Below are 16,087 nucleotides of genomic sequence, written 5' to 3'. Positions count from 1 at the left end.
TTTCGCTGTCAGAAATTCATTTAAGAAAGGTGGCTCCTCCACCTGTACAAAATGTCACAAAGATGGTCACCATGTTGGAAATTGTCGGGCACATTTGAAATGCACTTATTGCAATTTGAAGGGTCACACCGTTGACTTCTGTCGAAGACTCAAGTTTACAGAATCCACTAAACCCACAGAGAATAAGAACATATCCAACTCCTTTTCTTTTACTCAGGAACAATGCCAACAAATATTACAAATGCTCAGTCATAACAAGCCATCGATGGCAAATTATGTGGGTAATTCCTCTACTCACGACGAACTTTTAGGTAAAACATTTTACTTCTCCTCTCCCAATAAGCAAGCCACATGGATTCTAGATAGTAGTGCCACTGAGCATATTGTTTGCTGTTATACATTGCTTACGTCTTGGCGAGCTATTACGAACAAAACAGTGGAATTACCAGATGGTTCTCGTGCTAATGTCACACATGTTGGTCAAGTCGTTTTCTCTTCTAGTTTGGTTATTCAGAATGTTTTATGTGTCCCAATTTTCCAATTAAACCTCATTTCTATTAGCAAGATTCTTCATCATTCTCTTTGCATCACCGTGTTCCTTACCCATTTTTGTGCCATACAGGACCTACGCTCGAGGAAGATGATTGGGACGGGAACTGAACGGCAGGGTCTCTACTACCTTGATCGTCCAAAACCATCATCATGTCATTCCGTACATTCTCCATCTGGTATTTGGTAGCAACATCTCAGACATCCATCATATCAAGTATCTGTCTCGTTTCCATTTTTGAATAAAAATTCTTGTAGTTCAAACAATTGTCTAGTTTGCCCCTTGGCTAAACAAATTAGATTGTCATTTCCTTTGAGCACAATTTCTAGTACATCATCTTTTGAAAAAATACATGTTGATATCTAGGGGGGTTACCATATTGCATTGATTTCTGGGGCCCGATATTTCCTTACTATAGTTGATGACTTTACTAGATGCACATAGATTTATTTGATGCGTCATAAATCTGAAACTCAAACTCACCTAACTAATTTTATTAGTATGGTAGAAACCCAATTTGCTTCCAAGGTGAAAATTGTGTGTAGTGATAATGGCCCTGATTTCACTCTTCCCACTTACTACTTGTCCAAAGGCATTATCCACCAAACCAGTTGTGTTCACACCCCACAACAAAATGGGATAGCTGAACGCAAACATCGACACCTTCTAAACATGGCCAAAGTTTTACTTTTTTAAGCACACCTTCCTAAACAATTTTGGGGAGATGCCATTTTAACAGTTGTTTATCTCATAAATCGGACATCTACCCCAATCTTGCAACGTAAAACACCTTATGAACAGTTATTTCATATTATCCCCACTTACTCTCATTTACAAGTTTTTGGATGTTTATGTTTTGCCTCTTCTCACGCCCACAAACCATCCAAATTTGATGCACGTGCCATCTGTTGTATTTTTATTGGGTACCCTTATGGAAAAAGGGGATATAGGGTTTATGATCTCCAACTCAATAAAGTATTATCTCCCTAGATGTTACCTTATTTGAAAATGAATTCCCTCTTAAACATTTTTCCGCTGCAAATAAGAGTCTCATGTTTCCTCCTATAATGTCTGCTATTTATGATGACCCTCTACCAGACATACTTTTATCAGACACACCTCCTCCGTCACCAAATCTTGACATTTCCCATGTTGATCATATATTTTTCCCCCCAAATACCTTCTCCTACTACCCTACCACCTCCTACTCGTCGCCTCTCTACCAGGCCCATTAAGCGAACCAGTTTCCTTCAAGATTTTCATGTGGAAGCGACCCTACCGTCACGACCTGAACAATCTTCTGCCTCCAACGTGGTCACCACATCAGGTACACCTTATGACCTCTCTCACGTTTTTTCTTATGCCCAGTTATCCCCATCTCATAAATTTTTTACCACTTCATTAACCATTACACAAGAACCAACTAGTTTCTTACAGGCCATGAAGGATCCTAAATGGTGTCAAGCAATGCATGATGAAATTCAAGCCCTCCAGGCTAACCACCATGGACGCTCACATCTCTTCCACCTGGCAAGAAACCCATTGGATGTAAATGGGTATATAAAGTCAAGCTCAAATCTGATGGCACCGTTGAGCGTTACAAAGCTCGCCTAGTCGCCAAAGGATACAACCAGATTGAAGGACTTGACTATCAAGAGACGTTCACCCTAGTTGCCAAGCTGGTTACTGTCCGTGTCCTACTCAGTGTTTCTGCTATTCAAGGATGACATCTTCACCAACTCGATGTTAACAATGCGTTCTTACATGGTGATCTTGATGAAGATGTTTACATGTCACTACCACCTGGTTTTGGATGAAAGGGGGAGACTCGAGTGTGCAAACTAAACAAGTCCCTATACGACTTGAAACAAACTTCTAGACAGTGGTTTTGAAGTTTTCCACAGCCCTCAAGATTACTGGGTTTCATTAGTCAAAGGCATATTATTCTTTATTCGTCCAATCCCACAAAGGTAGTTTTACAGCAATACTTGTATACGTTGATGATGTGATTTTGGCAGGTAACAATCTGCAACATATTGAAGATGTGAAACAGTTATTATCCAAGCAGTACAAACTTAAGGATCTTGGTCAGCTCAAATACTTCTTGGGTATAAAAGTAGCAAGGTCTTCAAAGGGGATTACCCTCTCCCAAAAAAAATATGCATTGGAGATATTAGAAGATGCTGGATTTCTAGGAGCAAAACCTACGAGGTTCCCAATGGAGCAAAATTTGGCTCTTACATAATCCGATGGTGAACTCCTAAATGATCCTTCATCATACAGGCGTTTTGTGGGAAGATTGATCTACTTGACCATCACTAGGCCAGATATGGTCTATGTTGTCCATGTTCTAAGCCAATTTATGGAAAAACCACGTACACCACACCTTCAGGCAACACATAGAGTTCTTCGATACCTGAAACAAACTCCAGGACAGGGTATTCTATTATCTTCTACAAGTACACTCCAATTAAATGCATTTTGCGATGCAGATTGGGCTCGTTGCAGGGACACAAGAAGGTCAGTAATAGGGTATTGTATATTTCTTAGACAATCACCCATTTCGTGGAAAACAAAGAAGCAAACAACGGTGGCTCGATCAACTGCCGAGGCAGAGTATCGTTCCATGACTGCTACATATTGCAAAATTACTTGGATAAAAAACATTTTGAAAGACTTGAAAATCACACATACTCAACCAGCCGTGTTGTATTGTGACAACCAAGCTGCTCTACACATCGCTTCAAATCCGGTCTTCCATGAGCGAACCAAGCACATCGAAATCGATTGTCACTTAGTTCATGAAAAGATTCAAGCAGAGATGATTAAGACAGCCCACATACGAACCAACGACCAAACTACAGACTTATTTACTAAGGCGTTGAGTTTGTCCCAATTTGAGGCATTACTCGGCAAGTAAGGTATCATTAACATATATTCCAACTTGAGGGGGAGTGTTGAAGATCCGAACTTAACGGGTCTTACAATCCGAGATTAACTGGTCATGATTCGATAATAATGGATCTGTAATTTTAATTTCAAACCGGATTCGTTCCCTTATATGTAAACGTATTATGAATGTATATTTCACATCGAAAATAAAGAATTTTACATGGAGAGTGTTAGAGAATAGTCCCACATGGATTAACTACTAATAGTGTTACTCCGTCCTCTGTTTTGTACCAAGTAGACTTAAACTCAAAATTCTTAAGAGTTGTAATCATATACTATATATGTTATACTTGTATAAATAATGTACAACTCATAAATGATAATCATGGCAATTATTATTCTATATTCCTAAAATCTCAAAAGTAATCGGTTTTTGTTTATTTTTTATTTTATTCAATAAATGGCAACAAAATTTATTAATCAGATAAAAGTAACACTCTTCGACCTGTGAGCTTTCACAGCAGTGGTGGCGGATTAGCTTTTCACTTTTTTTCCCGGGAATTTTTTAATATCAAACGGGGATATCTCGTATCTAATTTTCTCGTCCCGTCATCCGTTACAGTAGCATTTGGCTCTTTCATTCAAGCAAAAAATGGCGGCGCCAAATCTCTTCTTTCCCTCTTCTCCCTTCATTTCATCTTCCGCTTCCTCGAAAAGTGTTTCAGTCCCTTCCTCTTATGGTCCTAATAGGGCCCTTCTTTTTTCTACGCCGCAGCAACAGCAGCTCAAAGTCCGAAGAGTCGCTCCTTCTTCTTCGTACGAGGTCGGAGGCGGCTTTCCGGACGCAGATTTCTCCGCAAAGACCCAGTTCTCCTGGGCAGACGAACAAGCGGATGAAAAATGGGATTCTTCTCAATACGAAGCTATTCTCAAAGGTGGCGAACAGGTTACTTCAGTCCTACAGGAAATGATCAAGCTGGTAAGCAGTAGGTTTAAGCAGAAAGTTCACAAGTGCGTCGTAAAGGGGTTATGTAGTTCAATGTTATTATTGTTTGCGGTTTCTATGTTCTTTTCCCTCTCTCACCTTAGAAATTCCTGTACGGCTTTATACTTTGGACTCTTTAAGTGTCATCTGTATTACAGTCAGCGGTTGTTGCATTACTGGCATCTTGAAGTTAAATTTGCTCTTAGTTATTGGAGTTGTACAATTTCTTCGTTTTCGTTGACATAAATGCAAGCATGTTGGCTGCAGCTGGAAGATATGAAGATGGATGAAACGTCGGAGTCTGCAGCTGTCGAGTTAGTTGCCCAAGGTGTGATTGGGAAGAGAGTTGATCAAATGGAGTCTGGGTTTATGATGGCTTTAGATTACATGATCCGGCTTGCGGAAAAAGATGATGATGATCAGGTATTAGTTCCTTTCCTCTTATTGACCTTCCCCTCTATTGTAGTTTTAAAGATGTCTTGATAATGTAGAGATGGCAGCTCGTGCTTCTGATACACTGAGCATATATACTGATCAACTCTCTACTCTAACTTAGGTGGTGCTGGTTAATTTTATCTCAGCAGAATGTGTGCTGGGTAATAATTAAACCCAATCCGCATCTTCATTTCATGCCTCTTAAATTGATATTTTCTATGTACAGCGAAAATCACTCTTGGAGGTTATCAAGGAGACGGTATTGTCACATCTTACAAAAAAATGTCCCCCTCATGTGAGTCTTCATCGCAAAAAGAAGGAAGCTTCAACCAATCAACCATGGAAGAGTAGTATTGATCTTAAAAATGGTCGTTTTGGTTTTATCCCTATAGGTCCAAGTGATAGGGCTGCTCTGCCGGACCCCTAAGAAAGAGAGCAGACATGAACTGTTACGACGGGTAGCTGCAGGTGGTGGTGTGTTTACTGGTGAAAATGGTGCCAAGGTTCAGCTTCCAGGGGCAAACCTAAATGATATAGCCAACCAGGCTGATGATTTACTAGAGGTGAAAATTTATCTTTCTTCTCTTACTTCAGAGGTTTCTTCTTGGCATTTTCAAAATTTGCATATTCTACACTCCTTTACCTGTCTTTTCTCTGTTTTGTGTTGCACACAGAATGATTATTAGGTCTCCCAGGAAAAAAAAAAACAGGAGGCTCTGAAAGAAACCACAATCTCACCTTCTGGAAAATTAGCGCTTCCCAAGACAGGCTAGGAAAGATTGGGAATAGTGTCTGATGACATTCACAGACATTGATGAATACAGTCAGTCTGTGATACCCTAATCTGTAATCTAAAGCTTCAGTAAATAGTCTCTGAGTATCAGAGGGTCTCCAACTTCACATGGTCCTTGGTCTTATTGATTATTGTAGCCATAAAAGGTCCACAAGAGACAATATTATCGAGAGGAGAAGCATAATATACTGGATAGGTACATATCTGAAGTAAAAAATTATAATTTTTATTGACATGTACCTAAAGAAGAAAGTTACTATTGTTATTTTTTCTATTTTCTTGCAACAGACCTGTATACTGGAAACTAGTTACCCTCATATTCTTGGGATACATTGCTGAATTCATTTTATAGAGTGGAGACAAATCTAGAAGGATCTTTCTTACAATTTAGCCTGATCTGGTGAATCTACCTCATTTGTGTAACATATCTTCCCTTCAAGGAAGAGTATACATATACATTTGCTTTTTAGGGTTTTATTTCTTTCATATTTGGACTTTGGTAGCCTATTTGAAGGTTTTGGTCTTATTGTATGTACTTTCTGTACCAGCCAATTTTCTCTGGGAAACATGTAAATATTAGGTGGTGTAAAAAAGTATTTGGTCCTTGTTTCTGTCTTATGAAATGTGTTTATGCCATTGCAGACAATGGAAGCAAGGCCTGCTGTTCCTGATAGAAAGCTACTTGCTAGACTTGTATTGATCAGAGAAGAGACCCGGAATATGATGGGTGGTGGAATATTGGATGAAAGAAATGATCGTGGTCTAAGTACCCTCCCTGAAGCTGAGGTGTGTATTTGTGACTTGGACAGAATTAAGTTGTCACATTGTATCAAACCGCTTGCTTTTATGTCAGTAAACATTTCTTTTTAGGTTTTGGTGAATGACTATGCATTTGGATTTGGCAAATTGCTAATTTGGTGTGCTATCTCTTAAATAAGGAAAAGATATATTGAAGTATTCTGCTATGGAGTGCAAAGTCTGATTTATACAAACACCATGAAAGTTGAGAATTAAATTATCTTGTTGACTTATCCAGGGCATTTGGGGATGCAGTAAACAGTTTAAAGATGTGATACTTCTGTTTCAATGTCTTCTTCTTTGTTATATAGTCTAGAAAAGCCATTTTGTGAAAATTGATACTTTCCAATGTTACAGATGTGCTATCAGGATCACAAGTTCCAACATTCTGTTATCACTAATGCATATATGATTTTACACATTTTACTCAAAAAAAAAAAAAAAAACTAATGCATATATGATGAAATTTCTAGTTGGAAAATTTGAGCATTAGTTATATATGAAAGTCTTTTTGTTCTTAAATTTTTGCAGAGGTTGAATTAGTAGACCTAAGAAAGTTATTTGATCATAATGCTTGCTAAGTAGGTATTTTTATGCTTAACATTCAATTCTCTCTTCGAACTATTATATTACATAGAGAATCCATCTTGTCTTTTATTTGATAGGCTCAACTTTAAAAATGAAAGTTTTTGCTTGATTTTTAACTTAAAGATTTATGAATGGAAGAAACTGTGTGTGTGCAAGCAGAGTCTGGAGATAAACTTACCATTTCGTATAGAAGTTTTCTTACTACATTCTCTTTTAATTGAGAAAAGAATTTCTAGGCTTATGAATTGCTTATTTTTAGGTAAACTTTTTGACAAAGTTAGTTGCTCTGAAACCTGGAAAAACTGTCCAAGGGATGATCAGTAATGTAATGCAAGGGAAAGATGAAGGTGCAGATATATCAGAGAAGAATGAGGAACAAAAACCAAGTGGAATTGCTGGAAGGGTTTGTTCTGCCACACTTGCGCTTGAAGAATAATTTTATATTTTTCTGGAAAATTGACATGCTTTTTAGCTGTGGCTTTATTATGATTTCTAGTGTTATGTCACCGATATTGCTGTTTTTAACATTTGCAGGTTAGTGTAAGTGGTCGAAGACCACGTCCTGTACGTCCTGGGATGTTCCTTGAGACGGTTTCCAAGGTAGGGTTTTCATATTCACATTTATGTCATGTAAGGGGAACTTTAACATTGCACTTAAATTAGAGTCTGCTTGAGGGATGTGTCTGTTGATTTCCCCAAGATTGGCAAATCCATTATCTAGTAATTTGATGTTATTAGCGGCAGTATGAAGTCCTACATATGAAAACAGCTTGGTAAACTATAGGTTTATAAGCTAGTGTAATAGTCCTCATATGTGGGAACCAGACATAAACTATACATGTTATCAAAGCTAGGTTTAAGCCCAAACCTATTTGTTTGTTTGTTTTATTCCCTTTCTGTATTAGTCCACGTTGTAGGTCCATCTGGATGTGAGAGGAGGTGTTAGCCTGGGTGAAAAGCTCTGCACCTGAAAAACTGTACAAAGTGATCTCATTATGTAGAGTATATCAGATATAGGCATACAGCAGTCTATGATGGGATAAAATGGGCTGCCAGCCAAGTGTTCTGTCGTGCTCTCTCTAAAGAACATGACACATTTACATACACCTCTCTTGGAAAAAAAAACTATTTTACTTGTATTCACTTGGTCTTACGACACCCTCTTGCAATTTCCTATAAAAAATGATGTAAATGCCTCTTCAACTCACTTTTTTCCCTTGCTTTCCGAGATGATAAATATCATAAAATTGTGCTGCCATCTGCTTTGCCATAAGATGTTTGGATGATCTCTTTCATTGGATTTTCATTGAATCAAAGGGAAAAAAAGAAAATTCTATAGTTTTTTCTAATGTCAGGATGATTTTCCTTTATTAACTAGAATTACTTTGGTTGAATGTTCACATATTTTATATCCAACTATCAAAGTTGTAAAAATCCAAACTGAGATAGCAAACTAGGATTTCATCTGTCTTAAAGTATTTGACTATGCAAAAAAAAAAAAAAAAAATTTTTTTTTTTTGAAGAGTTTTCATCCGTTGTGTTTTTTTTTTTTTTATTGGGCATTGTTTTTTGCAACGAAAATTATTTTCCTCCTTGTTAGGTACTCGGAGGTATCTATGCAGGAAATGTATCTGGAGTTACAGCTCAACACCTAGAATGGGTAAGTATTCTTCTCTACTGAGAGTTTTCTCACTATACTCTATGAAATAGGGATTAAAGAATACCTACCAATGGAGTAGAATGGACAATATTGGTCCTCGTAGTTGGCACCCATACAAGATGCTGATGCTGATACTCTTTTAATGAATTTTCTGGCACTTTTTTGTTTTTGTGGTTGATATCAGGTCCATCAAAAGACTCTACAAGTTCTTGAAGAAATAGCTTTCTGATTAAATGAAGATCCATCATTTATGTCATAATTGAGACACTTGAAATCAAAGTATTTTGTGTAAAAAAGTTTGTAGTTGTAAAATTACAGGCAGGCTGAGTTTTTAGCATTGTGTCGACTTTATTTTATTTATAGCTGCGTCTTCTGATCCTCTTAGTCTCAGCAGTTCCTTTTTCTTGATAAGCAGGCAGCAGCTTTTAACACGCTTTCATTGATTTTTCACACACTTAAATCCCTATGCTCTCCACTTTTGGGCTATCCCCAATCCCTAGACGGCAGCTGCATCTTATCGTCTATGATAAGCAGGAGGAATAAGGGAAATCATTGGTCAAGCAGTCACGCTCGTGGCTGGCCCCAACCCAAGCACAAGGCTCCCTGAGCTGTAATTTGATTTTAAATGGAGACGAGGTCATCAAAATTTGAGTTGCTAACTTGTAAGGTGCCATTTATGATTTTTTTTTTAAAGAAAAAAAGAAAAACACGATACAAACAAACTGGTTACCGCTTGTAAGTTTAGTTACGGGCAGCCCTGAAACCTTATTGTGCAACACTGCAGTATGTATAAAAAAATACCTTGAAGAACTTCGAATAACAGAAAACAGAATTTGGGTGTGGCTGTACCATTTGTACATGCAACTGAAAACCCTTGAAACTTGGCTCAGTGCCCATTATTTTTGAATTTTGGATTGGAGTTCATTTGGAAAGCAATTGGGAGAGACTCACGAAGGAGATGCAAGCAAATATTAATCTGAAAGGAGTTTTCTCCACATTTTTGACTTTTTGACTTTTGATCGGGTCAGCAGAAGAAACGCACCAGACCAGGATGCCGGTATGAACAGTTTTGAGCTGGATTGTAGTTGACATGATTGTGCCCATGATTGACAGGGTTCCTCCCTTATGCACTTTGTTATTGCCAGCCCAGACACGAACTAAATTTGGTTTATCCTTCTAAGGTCATTCCCACAAGAGAAAACTCTTCAGGCAGCCCATTCTCAAAGCAATCCAACCCTTGCATGTGAATAATAGTTGTCTCTAACAAGCACCCCATTTAGATTGAAGGACAAGAATATTTTGCATCCCTGCAGATGTTCAACTTCCAGCAGTGGGATACTTGCCATTACCTGACCAGCACAATCTCCTTTTCTGCAATTAACCACCACTAGGTCATCAGAACCCATATGTACTAGGAAATGAAATAGGTTTTTGGACCATTACACAAATATGCAAGATGAATCCTGGTTTTCCACAAAAATCTGGCAACCATGACTTGAGAATGCCAGTGATCAAACTCAACCAGAAATACTCAAAGATCCTTTTTTTTTTTTTTTTGGCAATATATTGTACCCTTCAAGAGGGCAAAGACTCGTTCAACAGTAGTGCAGTAGATATGGTCATGCCCCAGGACTCCAGCATGTGACTCAGCAATGCTAAACAAAATTGATAAGAAAGCTACTCTTTTTTTTTTTTTTTTTTGGTGTGTGTGTGTGTGTGTATATGTGTGGGTACCAGGGATGGGGATGGATGAGAAGATTATTTCGTTTAGTATTTACTACACAGATCTGAAGTTACACTATAATTGCCGGGACTTGTGTCATTGAACGAACAAAATACAGAATGGACATGTTAAAAGTCTATATGATTACTATGCCAAAAAGAGGATCAACCTCCACAAACGGACACTTGAGGATTATGATGGCTTTTGACTAGACTAAACTTACCCTTCCACTCGTCTCGTTCAGAGTCTCCAGTGACTCAGCAAGCTCCAACTGTTTTGATGCTGTAGCATTTAACACCTATAAGAAATATCAATTTAGTTCAAAAGCTCAGCTACTGTCAAATGTGCGGTATTTTGTGACATCAGTAGGTTCTCCACAATTAGCCTGCTAAGCTTGTTACTACCAACTCAACAGAAATGTTCTCCAAACAGATATAGATGATGGTAGCTTATCCAACTGCTATTGGCCAGATATGAACTTTATTTTCAACTTCATAATCAGAATCCAAGCCTAATTACAATTGGACCAAACCATGATGCAAAATATAAATCTGGTTCATTTACTGATACTCAAGAATCATAATTAGATCTGCCAGTTCGACTATCCAATTTGATTCTGTTTTTCATGTTTATGATAGGTAGAGTACTATTGAGGTAAATGCAGAATTGCTCTCAGGAGCAAGTGTATTTCTCTGCCCGGTGTTTCTTATACCTACAACTGAAGAGTGAAGAAAGCAAAAGGGATGAAATGGTTGGAGGCTTACTTTCCTTGTCTTCTGCAAGTCATATTCTATGCATTTGATTCGACCCAACGACTCTGATAGCATGTTGTCCTTGTCAAAAGGCATTTGCACAGGTTTTTTTGAAATTTCAGTCACCAAAGACTCCAGTTTCTGCAGTCTCTGCAAGTATTGAGGGGCCATGTTCGATTTGGCGGCCTGTGCTACAAGTTGGTCATCCAAACTGCAATCCCCAGAATGTTCATTACACTTTGCAAGAGGAACTGAAACAGTCCTCCCAAATATACTAATTGCAAACTGTAATACTGCTAATAATTTCAGCAGAAACTGCACTACAAATCTTGTTACTTGCAGAAGGAAGTTCTGAAGTTGCATCTTAGGAATGCTATTACTGGGTGAACTACCTGAAATGAAAGTAAGATTTTCTATCACAGGTGTAGTAATATAATCAACTTAATTCAAATTCAGATAGCATAATTTCAATACTTATTCAGATAGCCTCTCATATAATGTTTTGATCCGCATAGTAAAGATCTCTAGGTCAAAGTAATATTAAACATTCAAATGCTCCTTTTGACGAATATTTATGACTAGATACTCGGGACGATTGTCAAGTGGCTCCATTCTACCTGATTTCCGAAAACCAAGTGAGGTAACATGATCTGGGACTATATACCTACCAATTTAAGAATAGGCTACCAAACACCCTGTACCTCAAATTGTTTACAGACATTGCACTGACAGTTTTTAAATTGAAGGAAATTAATTTTCCCTTCATTGGCCATGGAGGAGTACCCAATGAAGTCATCAACCCCAAGCTTCCTCCTGATTGTTGATAAAATCAGAGATATTGATGGATCAAAAATTTCAAGATCACCAGTATCAAATTGCTGTAGAGAGAAGTTTCCTATTGAAAAGATAACTAGGAATCACAGACTAATATGGCAATTTTTTAACTAATGGTCTCAAATTTGATTAGGAATTATATCAAGGTTCTTCTTACAATCGAGGAAAAAGTAGAGTTATATTGGAATAAATGCGTCATAGAAAGTTAGATTGCTAATACCTTGCCCTCGGTATGTATGGATTCTGAAATTTACAGAGGGTTAAGATTTGAAGTCCTTTTTAAGTGTGCAGTGTGAAGTAAGTAAAAACACCTAAAATGGAAGCTAATTACATTTCGTGAATACCTCTGAATAGACTCAAATTTTGACAGGATGATTGCTTGTTTGGGACTCTATTTGTTGAAACAGAACTTTCAACTTGAGCAACACATGCAACTGACTTTCCTGAGACGCAGGGCATCACTAGGTCAACCAATCCACCCTGAAGTAGTAGCAGAGAAAAGAAGTTAAGACATAGAAATCTGAAAATTTGTGTTGCTATTTCTCATTGTTGAAAAATAAAAGCTAGTAAAAAGAAAAGATTGATTTTAGGAATTTCAGACAAAGAGCTAAAGGGAAGTTGAAAAGCAAAGAATGGACACTAAACTGAGGCAAGTCCAACTAAAAACCATGAAAAGAATGACATCAATTCCAGAAAAAAAAGACAGAAAAGAACCGAAATTTTATCATCTTGGCAACTTCAAACATAACAAGCATGAAAATGAAATCTAGAACCATTGAATGAAAATGAAATCTAGAACCATTGAAGGCTTTAAGGAGACCTTCAATGGCTAAGAGTTGAGATAACTAGGTTTGGACATGTAAAATTATTGTTGATGAGTCAATATAGTTTTAGTTGACGTTATTTTCTCTCCTTTCCTACCCCTTTTTTTTGAAAAAGAAAAATAATTATCCTAATCCTTTCTACCCGTAGAGTTGCATGAAGTAGAACTAGTGCTTGTTGTGAAGCAAGTCTAACTCAAGAGAAGATAGTTGCTGCTGGTATTCCCATACCGAGGCATCCCTAGAATGGATCTTCTCCTTCAATCTCATATCTCTTTATTTTTCACTCGTATTTCTGTTCTTTGTTCATTTAAAGTACTCCAAAGGAGGAGCGATACTGGACCATTATCCACTGGAATTCTAATATTATAACATAGATTTCCCGAATGTGCATTTCCAGAATACAGAATTTATATTTTAGACTTCTCTCAGGAATTATAGTTCATGAAAGAGAGAGAGAGTGAGTGAGAGAGATATAGGAATTGGAAGAGGAGAACCAATAGAAGTGACCCTGTTTGCCACTGGACCATAGTGCACCTTACGAAAGTCTCAAGTATTCAACTAAAAAACACTCTTGTTTTTTGAAAGACAAACAAACTCAAACAAATTTTTATTGCCAGGCAAACAAGAATGATTGTCTTCACAAAATTAAAAGAAAAGGAATTATGGATCACAGCAGTTGATAAAAAAATACACATGGCACTTGATAAAATCACAGCAGTTGTTCTTACCTCCAATACTGAATTTATTCCATATTCCTTCCTCCACAGGTTTACTGCTTCTTCAATGTCGTGTTTGCTTGCCTTCAGATATCTGTGGTAACACAAAATTCAGGTTATTTTATGCTACCCAAGAACCAGCTCTGCATAGACCACCGAGAACTGCTATTTGCTTATCAAATATTAAAACATTAAGGAGATAGAAGTATCACATTGAGTATTTTGAAAACAAGCTGAGAACAACAGGTAGCTGATATTTAACAGAATTTACTCCGTTGTCAAGTCTCTACTAAATCAAATAAATTTGCAGGACTTTCTAGAACGTTTTTACAGTCCTATAATTTAGGTTTTCATTTCATTTCACGTGAATGGGCACACTAATGGAATTCCAACGTATGGACTCTTTTGAAGATATGAAACGCTATAAATCCTGTAAGTACAATCTTTTGAAAGAATTCTATACGGACGATGATTTTCTGATAAATTCACAGGCATGCCCTGGGTAAAGGAAGGAAAAGGAAATGAATGAACAGTAAAAGAAATAATTGCAAAAGATGACAAATACAAGCCATGGATCCCAAACAGCAACACAGGTATGATGTTTTGGGCAGTATACAGCAGACAAACAGGACACGATTGTATTACCTCTTCATTAGATGGTAATCATCAAGCCGAGGAGGCAACAATTCTCGAGCAACCAAAACCTGCCGAAACACATTGACCAATTCCTCTTTTTCGGCGTCACTGTCGGTGTCAATAAAAGATGTGGGTGGCCACTGATTAACTCTCCGCTTAAATCTCTTCCTAGTCGTATCACTGAATCTAGTAGAATTATTCTTTGCCTTCTTTCTGAAGGATCGGGCACGAGATCCTCCAGATTCATCCTCAGCAATCTCCATAGCAGATTCTCTCCCCTTCATCGATTATCGGATCAAAATCAGTTTACCTACAAACGACAGGTGGATCAGAAACGCAAAAAATTGAACGAATTGCAAGCAATCATAAATCGAAACAAAGAACTACCAGGCGTAGCCAATGCTCGCTCCCCGTTAGTCCCAGTTCGCAAGCTTATATAATCCAATGCAAAAAACTAGCCTCGACCATAAATACGCAAGATGCGATTTAAGTCACCTGAAACGACGATCGCTGCCGCCCTAAATAAAGCACACAACTCGCCGGTAAGTCCGGAAGGAAGAAACGCACAGAAACAAGAAAAAAGGATCAGATCTCTCTCACACAGGATTAAATTCGAATATTGGGAACTATTTTGAAGGTGCGATGCGATGCGAAGTCGGCTTCGGAATATCGATAAAATTTGTTTTCTTCCCCCTGTCGCGTTTGATCGAACTGAAAATCTGGACTTGATAGAGTCGCTGTTGCTTCAACTTCCAACAAAGGGAGGCCGTGATTAATGAAACGAGGGTATGTCGGTAATAGATTCCAGAGGGAGTAAACGACCTGAATATCGAGTTGACGATTTACGCGGTGTCCTGGATCAGCATCGACAGCCTAAAATCCCGGAGCCGATCTACAATTGTTCACTTCCGGTAGATTATGTAGTATTACTTTGAAGTAATAATCGAGTTTGCGACTATTGAACAATGTAGTTTCATATTGGACAAGAAACATAGTTTGCTTGTTAACAGCTTCATAGATTTGATCATCTAATTGGCTGACTGCAACTTAGTATTTATCAGTTGGCCAACAAAGATGACAAAAGGGTGACTTGACCAATATCATAATGTAATGAGAAGTACATATCTCATGGAAAAAAGTTTCATAGATTCGTGATAGTCTCTACCCTATTAGTAATAATATTGGTACCAAGTCATTCAATAATATAGTATCTAATGATTGCTTAATTTAGTGACTAGTGCAATGGAAAAAGTCTCAGTATTGACAAATGTTACGAAATAGAAAAACTTCCTCCTTGGCCAGCATGCGGGACCAATCGATGCGGGATAGTCGTAGTCGGCAACGACAACCGTGGCGCGTTTGGCGCTAACACCTTCAATTATTGCCGCTCCCTCTTTTGGTCACATTGGACTCCCAGTCCCGTCTCCATCGCTGGAAATCTATGTCGTGCACAGACGCATGTTTCTATTAAAAGCTTTGCTTCGCACGACATTAGTAGCTCTCATAGTTTGCAATCGTAACTCATCCGAGACGAAGAAGAAAGAAGAGGAAAAAGTAACAATGCAGAGAAATCGCTAAGAAAGAAAAAGAAATAAACAGAGCAAAGAGAGATGCTCAGTCTATGGAAAGTGAAACCACCGAAAGGAAACAAAAAACAGAAGACCGTTGTTCGGGTCTCTGATTGGCAGCAAGCAGAAAGAATAGTTGCTTTTTAGATACACCTATCATCCATTCTGCTTCATCCTTGGTAACTTCTATGCCATCCTTTCCCAAATAAAGCCCTCCATCAACTTACTTTGCTTATAGTTTTTTACCATGCCAAGACCTCCTAAATTCGTTGTGTAGGATTTTCAGGACAATAAATGATTTTTATCTGAACAATTAATTCTTTACGAATGAAG

The 16,087-nt window shown here is 37.9% G+C and overlaps 2 protein-coding genes across 4 annotated transcripts; one reads left to right on the top strand and one right to left on the bottom strand.

Annotated features, from left to right (window-relative positions):
* The first annotated feature begins 4,093 nt into the window (after nucleotides 1-4,093).
* LOC137946557 (protein PEP-RELATED DEVELOPMENT ARRESTED 1, chloroplastic) lies at nucleotides 4,094-9,037 on the top strand. The gene is made up of 9 exons (XM_068792914.1): nucleotides 4,094-4,421; nucleotides 4,695-4,850; nucleotides 5,089-5,157; nucleotides 5,255-5,425; nucleotides 6,298-6,441; nucleotides 7,301-7,444; nucleotides 7,576-7,641; nucleotides 8,642-8,701; nucleotides 8,886-9,037. The coding sequence occupies exons 1-9, from the start codon at nucleotides 4,095-4,097 to the stop codon at nucleotides 8,928-8,930; spliced, it is 1,182 nt and encodes a 393-aa protein (XP_068649015.1). The 5' UTR covers nucleotide 4,094; the 3' UTR covers nucleotides 8,931-9,037.
* Nucleotides 9,038-9,487: 450 nt separating this feature from the next.
* On the bottom strand, nucleotides 9,488-15,036 carry LOC137946305 (uncharacterized). 3 transcript variants are annotated; one of them, XM_068792726.1, is made up of 8 exons: nucleotides 14,789-15,036; nucleotides 14,574-14,704; nucleotides 14,196-14,496; nucleotides 13,563-13,644; nucleotides 12,355-12,490; nucleotides 11,189-11,568; nucleotides 10,648-10,722; nucleotides 9,488-10,072 (listed from the first exon to the last, which is right to left on the bottom strand). In XM_068792726.1, the coding sequence occupies exons 3-8, from the start codon at nucleotides 14,468-14,470 to the stop codon at nucleotides 10,019-10,021; spliced, it is 1,002 nt and encodes a 333-aa protein (XP_068648827.1). In that variant the 5' UTR covers nucleotides 14,471-14,496; nucleotides 14,574-14,704; nucleotides 14,789-15,036; the 3' UTR covers nucleotides 9,488-10,018. The 3 variants fall into 3 exon arrangements, with proteins under 3 accessions (XP_068648827.1, XP_068648683.1, XP_068648751.1); XM_068792582.1 differs by having other exon boundaries at nucleotides 14,574-15,036; XM_068792650.1 differs by having other exon boundaries at nucleotides 14,682-15,036.
* Between the last annotated feature and the right edge of the window lie 1,051 nt (nucleotides 15,037-16,087).

The sequence above is a fragment of the Aristolochia californica genome, unplaced genomic scaffold, assembly GCF_029961685.1.
Source record: "Aristolochia californica isolate CCGP_79_NKW_82.1479 unplaced genomic scaffold, dmAriCali1.0.hap1 SCAF_1, whole genome shotgun sequence".
Classification (NCBI taxonomy): Eukaryota; Viridiplantae; Streptophyta; class Magnoliopsida; order Piperales; family Aristolochiaceae; genus Aristolochia; species Aristolochia californica.
This window is presented reverse-complemented; position numbering and strand designations above follow the sequence as displayed.